General features: G+C 36.6%; 2 protein-coding genes across 2 annotated transcripts; both read left to right on the forward strand.

The window, feature by feature from the left end:
• The first annotated feature begins 6,853 nt into the window (after positions 1-6,853).
• On the forward strand, positions 6,854-7,675 carry LOC136063342 (uncharacterized). The gene has a single exon (XM_065763565.1). The coding sequence runs from the start codon at positions 6,854-6,856 to the stop codon at positions 7,673-7,675; it is 822 nt and encodes a 273-aa protein (XP_065619637.1).
• An 18-nt stretch (positions 7,676-7,693) lies between these two features.
• On the forward strand, positions 7,694-8,074 carry LOC136063343 (uncharacterized). The gene has a single exon (XM_065763566.1). It carries the CDS (start codon positions 7,694-7,696, stop codon positions 8,072-8,074), a length of 381 nt encoding a protein of 126 aa, XP_065619638.1.
• Positions 8,075-10,449: the final 2,375 nt, after the last annotated feature.

Raw genomic sequence — 10,449 nt, forward strand, 5'->3', positions numbered from 1 at the left:
CCTTTCAAGGATCCTGAGAAACACAATGTCAAATATGAGGTAGGATCTTCATGTTTTACTTTTTAATTAGATCTTTTTAATTTCATTGTGGTAGTATTATTTTTTGGGAATGTGAATTTTTTTAGGGATTAAATTTGGTGGGTTTGGTAGGTTCATCGATTGTTTCCGTAATGGTAAATAGAAATTTGAAGCCCACTATTTTGTTGAGGTAAAATTTTTTGTACTTTGACTTTAGTTACTATTATATTCTTTATATTCGTGTATTATTCATGTATTTGTATTTGTGACACTTGGGTACAGATCATCAAAATCCTCTGGAACAAAGCTCTATGTGAAAAATATGTTTTGCTCTTCTTCTAACCTCTTCCATGACTTCCACTAAATGATAGTAAGATTAGTCTAAAACATCGGTATTACATTGCAATTGTGCACAAGAGTTTCATGGTGTGATTAACAAGAAATTGTTGCCTATCATGCAAGCATGTGATTAGTAAAATACAATACAAAATATAAGCCTTTGATTTTATGTTTTCTTCTACACATAAACATAAATTTTAGAAATCTATATTATTTATGTAATAAATAATGTTAATGTGGTTTTAAAAATTATACACAATCCTAAATTATGTTCATTTAAATTAATTCGAATTCATGATATAAAGTAACCCAATAATAAATGTAGGGTTAGGATTTGTGGCCCAAGCCCAAAACAATGAATTTGTAGAGAGTGGGTGAAAGAGCTAGGTTGATTATGGAATCGACAACAATTAATCACAACCTTCAAGTACAAACCAACATGAATTTACACGTAAAGAATGGGTGTCCGAAGAGGTATATTATTGATTATGTGGTGAATACAGAACTTAGGGTTACAATCAAGCTCTTTCCGTTTTCTTCTCTCCTGTTCTCTCCCTCCCTTTCCTCAGGAGCTTCTTTCCTTTACATAACCTCCCTTCTCCTTACCTCCATCGCCCACTTGTACCTCATCCGTGAGTCTACTTGAGTATATGTCATGTCAAGCATCTCCTTTAGCTCTGTGTGAGTGGCGGTAGGTGAGGATACACTGTTCAGGGGTCTTCTCCACATAAATGCGGCCAGAAAAGTTGCTGCAGAGTATTAAATACGGTGGTAGCAGCTTTCTCTTTAGATATTTCTTCATCCTTATCGTCTCCAAGTATACTCAGAGCTTATCTTGATCAGGAGGAGTCCTCGAAAGATCATTTTGACCTTTTATACGTTCAATTGATCCATACTATTCGCGTCCGAGGAATAAAATCTCCTCAGATGGAAGGCGGTCTCCTCGGATGGCCACCATCCTTCTTTCCGGGGATCCTTCTTCCAGGTGGGCCTTGCCCTTACCATCTCCTTCTCTTCAAACGCACAGTAATCCTCACATGGGCTCTCGGCCCACTATGTTAGATTGGGCCTTTCTTCCCCCATAATAAACAAATTTAGAAATTCTTATTAAATTAGGTTTGAATATTATTTTATTCTCAATTAAATGTGAGTTAATCACATTCAAGTTCAACACAAACCCCATCTCTTAGCCTCCCTCTACGGTCTACCCCTCCTTCAAACCCTATTTCTTTCATTCTTGCAATGGTTGCTTAATAATTGATTGGATGCACTTTAGCGCCACAAATGATCTCACATAGGTCCTCCTCCTCCACAACCATGTACTTGATTGTAATTTTATTTTTCTTCTTTTATGTTGTTGCTTTTTACTCTATATACTTTTAAGTGCTTAAATTTTGGTGGGTTTGGGCTTGTGGGTGTTTTTCCTTTGGTTGCCTTTAGACGTAATAATTGGAAATTATTTTGTGATCTTTCATAATAAAATTATTTTTTTAAAATCTATTTCACTTTCTATAGAACTGTTAACATCTTTAAAAAATATATATTTTTTAATTTGCAAGGCATTCTCACAACTTTGGAGACTGGTACCTTTCTCTTGGTTCATCAGATAACCACTTCATATATATAAAGCATTATAGTAAATCCCAAATATTTTACTTCACCTCTTCTCCATTTTAATTAATCAGAATTACAAAGGTTTCCGAGCTTATTGATAGGTTAATAGACATTTGCTTTAATAATTCTCTATGATGGAATTTTTGTTTAATTCATCTCTTACAATGTTCAAATGTAAAGTTGTTGAGGATGAAGAAGATAATGTTGTTCAACATATTCCAGCATGTGACAAAAAAACAAAATTTGAATTAGAACTAATAATGCAAACTAAGATGTCATTGGTAGAAATTAAAGCATTGGAAGGCTCAGGAGGAGTAAAGGTTTTCTTTATCTTGAATTATTTCAAATACATCTTTATTATGCAATCTAAACTAACCCAATAAATGATTTTGCACGAAGGTTTCTTATTTGCTATGCTGATATTGTAAACATAGAAGCAGAAATTGGGTGAAATTATACCACATGTCAACTTTGCAAATAAAAAGTAAAGCAGCAAAATAATATGTTTTTGTGTGCTAGGTGACCAAATTATTCATTATTTATATTATATAGCTATGAAAATGATAGCATGGAAACCCAAATAATAATTGCTTTAATTATAGATGTAAAAATAAGCTTATTACATTGTTTATTTCTTTCATTATTATATTCAGTTAAATCCAAGTGAAAGATGACAACTTCTTTTGTTCTATTTGATAAAGAAGTAGAAAAAATAATTCAGAAAATTGCTCTGAAACTTTCTTCAAAAGTATTTAATCTAAATTCTTAACCATTTCCAATTTTAGTTTAATTATTCAAATTTTCAATATCTTTCATTTAATGGTCGTAAATGTATAAGCAAAGTGCAAGAAACTGACAAAACTATAAGCTCTTACTATGAAACAAAGGCCAAAACCAAAATATCAAATTGTGGTCAATAATCAATCATAAAAACATTATGACAAACATATAGAGAGCAACTCCAACAATCACCATTAATATGAACTATGCAACAATCTAATTGAATTCCAAAAAAGGCAAAATATGTATGAGTAGTTCTAAAATGATAAAATCTTGAATATATCCATGTCATAATTAAATTACATTAGCTAATGTTCTATATGTTTAATAACACATACCACCACTGCAATTGACAAGTCACGTGCGTAAGCACGGAGTTACATACTAGTCTATATATATAATAATAATAGGTGAAGTTGAGAGAAAATCCAATTAGATTTCAAATTAGAATTCAATTAGAATATAATATTACACCATATATCCTATCTAATCTAAGTTTTTAAATTTTTGTGTCAAGTGAGTTAATTTAGTGTGAAAATTGGATTTTAATTAGAATTTAATTTTGTGCCACGTGTCCTATCTAATCTAAGTTTTTTTTTTTTTTTTAATTTTTGTGCAAAATGAGTTAATTTAGTGTAGAAAATGAGGAGTCCAATATAAATAAACCACAAAAAAAATAATTTCAAGTGATTTTATATTTATGAGCATTTTTGTATAACTAAAAATCTATATATACATATATATATATTAATAGTCAAAATTGAGAGAAAATCCTATTAGATTTCAAATTGGAATTCAATTAGATTTTAATTTCGCATCACGTTTCTTATCTAATCTAAACTTTTAAATTTTTGTGTTAAGTGAGTTAATTCAATGTAGAAGTTTCCCATCTAATCTAAGTTTATAAATTTTTGTGTCAAGTGAGTTAATTCAGTGTAGAAAATGAGAAGTCCACATAAATAAACCATAAAAAAATATAATCTTATATCTAACTCTATATATAAAATTAGAGGAAGCGAGAGTTTGAATGATTTTATATTTATGAGTTATTTTTTGTGTAACTAAAAATAATTCAAATTTATATGTAAGTCATTTATGTAATATACTGTAAGTACTCAGAAAATAAACGCCCAAGCCCACTAAGAATAGTGGTACCTTGTCCTTCAAACCAAGCTCAAACAATAGAATTTCTTTAGAGTGTGGGAAATACTTCAAGTGTAATTCTAAGCTAGGTTCAAGTCTAAGACCAAAGAGCCTAGAATGACAAAGAGGTATAACACAAGTAGAGAATGTGAAAAAAAGCTCTCCTCAGGCAAGTCCAATGATTAGTTTCTTATATATTTTTTGTTTAAGTTCTACACCAGATAATGCACTATTCACTTTCTCGTTTTTCTATTTCTTAGAGAAAATGTCCATCCTCCATTTTTGGGAGACTCCCTTCCTTTTATATCTCCATTCTTTGCATCCTAACCCTCCACCTGTATGCCTCCAGGCATTTCTAAGGATACTTGTCCCATCAAAACTCTGCTAAAGGTGGTGGAAAGGGCTACTAGCTGTGAAGTTATTGTTCAGGAATCATTTCCTCATTAATACAGCTAATAAAGTTGGTTTAAGGCATTCAATGTGGAGGAGGAAAGTGTTCCTTCCAGGAAACTTCCTCCTCTTGTCCTTGTCCCCATTGCTACCCCTTCTCCTTACCCTGGAACATCACAAGATGCCAGTTGTCTTGATTATGTTTCCATCCTTAAGTGGATGAAATCCTCGGAGCACATTTATCTCTTCAGGCTTAGACTAAGCAAATTATTCCCTGGTCCAATCCTTCTCGATCCTCAGACCCCCCACATAGATCATGACTATGTATGGTCCATTACAAACTAGGTAATATATATATATATATATATTAAACCAAAGTTTATAGAAAATTCAATTAGAATCAAAATTGGATTTTGCTTTTGTTAGCTTTCCGTAAAAATTAAATTGTTTAGATTTTTGCTGTTATTTTTTTTTTTTCTAAACTAATGGGCATATTTTTATACTATTTTTATTCAGATATTTTTATACTAATGGGCATATTTTCCGTAAAAATTAAATTGTTTATTCAGATATTTTTATGCAAAGATCTTGAATCTAAAAAATGGTAATTTTGATAGCTTTCCATAAAATTAAATTGTTTTTTGCTTTTTTTTTATATAAAAAAAAAATTAATGAGCATAGTTTTTGTACTGTTTTTATTCAGATATTTTGTATGCGAAGATCTTGAACCGAAAAAAATTGTAATTAAACTGAACGATTATTCAATTTAGGAGACACTATTAGACCAATCTTCTTCTTCTTCTTCTTTTCTTTTTCTTTTTTTGTATTTGGTAGGATTTCACGTACAATTATTAGAATTGATATTGTATATGTAGAATCCAATAATGATTTTCAAAATTATATACGTAATAGTAATTGTGGGGGGTAAAAACCCAGAGCTACTTAATGGACCTGGGGCACCATGGTGAGGAGTATTATATTTTCGAAGAGCAATAATTGGTTAGGACAGTCCATCTGAAGGCAGGAAGCCCAGAAGTAGAGGGGGAGTACCGTCCGAAGAGGTCACTACTGGCCCGAAGATGTCTTACTCCTCGATCACAAATAGCCTTGATCAATCAGACGTATGGAAGGTTCGAATGATCTTCCTAGTAATCCCAATGATAATGATAAGTTCTGGGTAGGCTTGGAGATGATCAGAACGAAGAAATATCTAAAGGAAAAGCTGCTACCAACGTATTTAATGCACTACAACAGTTTTTCTGGCCGCATTTATGTGGAGAAGACCGTTGAACAATGTAACCTCAACTACCGCCACTCACAAAGAACTAAAGTAGACACACGACATGACATGTACTTAAGTAGATACACAGATGAAGAACAGGTGGACGATGGAGATGATAGGAAAGGGTGCTATATAAAGAAGAAGGGTCTCTAATAAGAAGGGGGGAGGGAAAAAGACGAGAGAGAAAAAAGAAAAACTTTACTGTAGCTCTGAATGTTGTAATTACTGTTCACTCAATAAAACATCTCTTCGGACATTCATTCATGGAGTTGTTCAAGCATTATTTCATGTTATCACCACCTCAAGTACCCTAGCCAACCATTGTTTAATTCATAACCAGCCCAGCTCTTTCGCCTACTCTCTACAAATTCATTGTCCTGGGTTCATTGGGCCTTTAACCCATACCTTTTGGGCTTGGGCTACGAAAACTGACCCTACAATTGGCGCTGTCTGTGGGGAGAGCTTGTGCAGCAGCGAAGACAACAGTAGGTGATGGCTGGACACGGTCAACAAGAAGCAGAGTCCAGGGCATCTCAGCACGTGGACCCTTTTCTTAACCTAGAGCGAAGACAAGACCGTGAGGGTAGCATACACACCGTGCCCCCTGGTCAGAACCAATCACATGGCGTGAGTCGTATGTCCCATACAGAGAAGAACCGAGATTTGCAGCGGGAGGTTGAAAAGCTAAAAAGGGAGTTGCGCCATGCAAAGAGGAAACGGGCTTCCTCGTATTCTGATGAGGACCCTGATGACGAGCCGGACGTCACTTATCAACATAAATCTAGGACACCAACCAGCGAGTCCTATACCTATGAAGAGGAATCTCATCGCAAGGAGCAATGCAGAAGTCCATCACGTGGAGACGTGGGAAACGACGCCATGAGCAGGGCTCTAAATCAGATTTCTAAGTCACCCTTCACGCGCAGGATTGAAGAGGCAAGACTTCCTCGGCGCTTTAACCAACCAACATTCACCATCTACAACGATAAGACAGACCCCATGGAACACGTGAATCATTTTAACCAAAGGATGGCTGTCTACTCCAGGGATGAAGCTCTGATGTGTAAGGTTTTCCCTTCCAGTCTTGGACCAGTTGCCATGAGGTGGTTCAATGGACTGAACCCAAATTCCATCAGCTCTTTCAAAGAGCTCACCCAAGCTTTTGGTTCACGTTTTGTCACCTGCCGAAGAGTGGCCCGACCTTTGTCTTCTCTGCTATCTTAAAGAGTGCAGGAAGGAGAAACCCTGAAGGTGTATTCGGATAGATATTGAGAAATGTTTAATGACATGGAGGGCAATTTTGATGCAATGGCCCTAGAAACGTTTAAGCTCGGTCTCCCTACTGATCATGGTTTAAGGACATCCTTGTCTGGTAAACCCGTTACTAGCATGCATCAGCTAATGGACCGCATTGAAAAGTATAAGAGAGTTGAAGAAGATCAACAACAAGGAAAAGGTAAGGAGAAGGTTATCCCCCAAGAGAGGAGGGATTTCAGGTCGGATCGATACACCAACAACAAACCGATGAGAGATTTTCCTGCACAGTCAGGAGCAGCCAATCCCCAGACTGTCAACACCGTATTCAGAGATCCAGTCCATCAAGTTTTAGAAAAGGTCAGGAATGAGCTGTTCTTCAAGCGGTCGAATAAGATGGTGGGGAATCCTGATAGACGTAATCGCAATCTCTACTGCCAATACCACCAGGATCATGGACACACAACTGAGGATTGCAGGAGTTTGTGGGATCATTTGAACCAACTATTCGGCGAAGGAAAATTGCGACATCTCTTACATCATACCAGTGGCCAAGGAGGTCCAACGAGTGCGGAGTCCCGGAGGGATGATCCTTCGAAACCCCCTCTGGGAACTATCAATGTTATCTTTGCAGCCCCAGGGAGAACGGGATCCTGGCCATCCAAGGTCATGTCGGTAGATCGGCTATCTGCAGGGGAATCTGGCCATGGTCCGAAGAGGTGTAAACTGGATGATCAACTAGTTTTAGGTTTCTCGGACGCGGACAAGGTGGGCACTGTCCAACCTCATGATGATATGTTGGTCGTCACCCTCAGAATTGAGGGGTATGATGTGAAACGGGTGATGGTTGACTAAGGTAGTGCTGCAGAAATAATGTACCCTGATCTCTACAGGAGGCTGAACCTCAAACTTAGTGACTTAACACCATATAGTTCTCCGCTGATCAGTTTCGAAGGAAGAGTTGTTACCCCGAAGGGCCAAATACGGCTACCTATGCAGACTGGCTTAGAGGTGATGAAGGTGGATTTCATAGTTGTGGACGTTTTTTCACCCTATACGGCAATTGTAGCCAGACCTTGGCTTCATGCGCTGGGGGTGGTTTCTTCCACCTTACATCAGAAAATCAAATACCCATCCAAAGGCCAGGTTTGCGAAATTCGGGGGGATCAATCTGTAGCTAGACAATGTTTGGTGGCTGCCATTCAACATGAGCCAGGAGCCGAGTCATCAACCAAAGCCGAAAGGGGCTTATAGCAACCAAAGCATCGGTTATTGCCCACTGAAGATCCGGACAAGGGCACAGGGTGCGAAGATTTGACAAAAGTCATCATTGGGGATAATCCCGAAAAATTCTTTCAAGTCGGATCCCAGTTACCTTTGCAGGAAAAAGAGGAGTTAGTACAACTTCTTAAGGAAAACCTCGACGTATTCGCCTGGAATGCTTATGAACCCCCAGGGGTGGATCCGGAATTTATATGCCACCATTTCAAAGTAAACCCCATGATCACCCCTGAAGCAGCCTCCTCGGCGTCCATCTAGGGAACACGCTGAAGCAGTCAGAGAAGAAGTAGTAAAGCTCAAACAAGCTGGAGCTATTAAAGAAGTTTTCTACCCAGAGTGGTTGGCAAATACTGTGGTGGTGAAGAAGAAGTGCGGGAAATGGCGAGTGTGTGTAGACTTCACTGACTTAAATAAGGCATGCCCTAAAGATCCATTTCCTATGCCTAAAATCGATCAGCTAGTTGTTGACGCCCCATTTTGCAACCCGCATTTAACCTCACATGGAGGGTAAAATGATACTTTCACTTTAAAAATATGCATCTTGATTCTAGCCATTACATCATTGGACTCATTTCACCAAAATGATCTTGATGTTGTAACGATCAAATCGACTGGTCATAAGCCCTAATCGGACCATTAGATTGAAAGTTATCATCAAATCAAGTTTTAATGGCTAAGATGTACTATCACAAATTGAGTCCGACTATATGTGATTATGAACAATTGATTTCAATTGGTTATAGGTGTAATCAATTTGAGATCAGTGATGTGTCATAATTTAATTGGTTAGGACTACATTTTATGGTGAGGTTGCATACACCTAATTAATTAGATAGTTAAACATTAATTATTCAATGAGTAATTTGTGTAATTATCTTTTAATTAGAGTAAATTGGGAACCAATTAATTCTGAAATGGGAGTGATTGGAGCCATTTAATGTTAATTGGGAGCTAATTTGAAACATATTAATGTTAATTGTGCTGAAACCATTTTCTAACAAATGACCTCTGCTCACTATTTCATCAATATCTCTCAGAATATTTTGAATCTATGAATGAGGTTAATTTTCCCAGAAACTAGACATCCGGGGCTTCAATTTGAGTATAAGAACGAGACGATTCCAATTAGAATTGGGTTAGATATGATTTTTCTAAGTTGGCTCTACAAGCTGTTACAGCGGCTACGGGAAAACCGAATTTTGGCTTGCTCCCCACTCCCACCAATCTCTCCATTTAATGTACCAGATTTTTCCCAAGGCTAAAATGAGGTTTAGGTTCATAATCCTTGTCAACCCTCATTAAATGGCCTTCCATTCATATTCCTTCCACTACTATTATATAAACCCTTCCCCTCCTTCATTCCTAGACCAAAAAATCCCCTCTCTTCTCCTCTCTTGAGTTCTAGTGAAGTTGAGTAGTCTTGTCATATCTTGGTCTTCCTGAGACTCAAGGTATTGAGTGAGACTCACTCTTCCTCTCCTAACTCTTCTTTTCCTCCACCCTAGGACCTCCCTCAAGAGTCTCCTCTTCCACCATATGGATCTTGCATGAAGGTATAATCTATTTCCATAATTGTTTCTTGTGTTGCTATGATGAGAATTTAAGATTAAAGCATGATAATGATCATTTAAATTCCTTTGAATATGTTTGAATGTTCTTAGTTGTTCTAATATGTTCTTCACATGTTCTTGGTTGTTCATCACATGTTCATGCATATCACTAGTTTTAATCTTAAATCCATATCAAAAATATGAAAAACATGTTTGTTTAATAATTCTTTCAAATCCTTGACTCTGTTATCACCATCCACACACATTCACTAGAATTTATTTTTCAATCCAAATGTAATGCTCAATAAATTGAATTAGGGTTTATCACATGCACACACCCATCAAATTCAACATGCAAATTGATTGACATATTGGATGATATGATATGATTGTTGCCACCATAGTCTAGAAGACGGTTTCACCGGGCAAGGTGGGTGCCTAACACCTTCCCACCTTGTAACATAGCTCCGAACTTAGATAAGGGTTAGTAGATCAAGTGCTTATCCTTGTAATTTTCAATTTCTAGATTGTAACTAGGAAACAAAGCCATGTACTTTATCTTAGATTGTATCTAGGACCAAAGCCGTGTAATTTCCTATGTTCAATGTAAATTCAATTTCAAATTAATAAAATGACAAATTTTCAATTATGGTTTTCTTATTTATTCCAAAAATTAAATAAGTGGCGACTCCATTGTAAAACCCTTAATCTAAAGGGGAAAATATAACTAGTCGAACCTCCATTTTGAGAGGCAATAACACGACTCCACCCATTCCCGTGGTTTGGCCCAACATTTCA

This window comes from Quercus suber, unplaced genomic scaffold (genome assembly GCF_002906115.3).
Source record: "Quercus suber isolate HL8 unplaced genomic scaffold, Cork oak 2.0 scaffold_514, whole genome shotgun sequence".
In the NCBI taxonomy this organism is placed as follows: Eukaryota; Viridiplantae; Streptophyta; class Magnoliopsida; order Fagales; family Fagaceae; genus Quercus; species Quercus suber.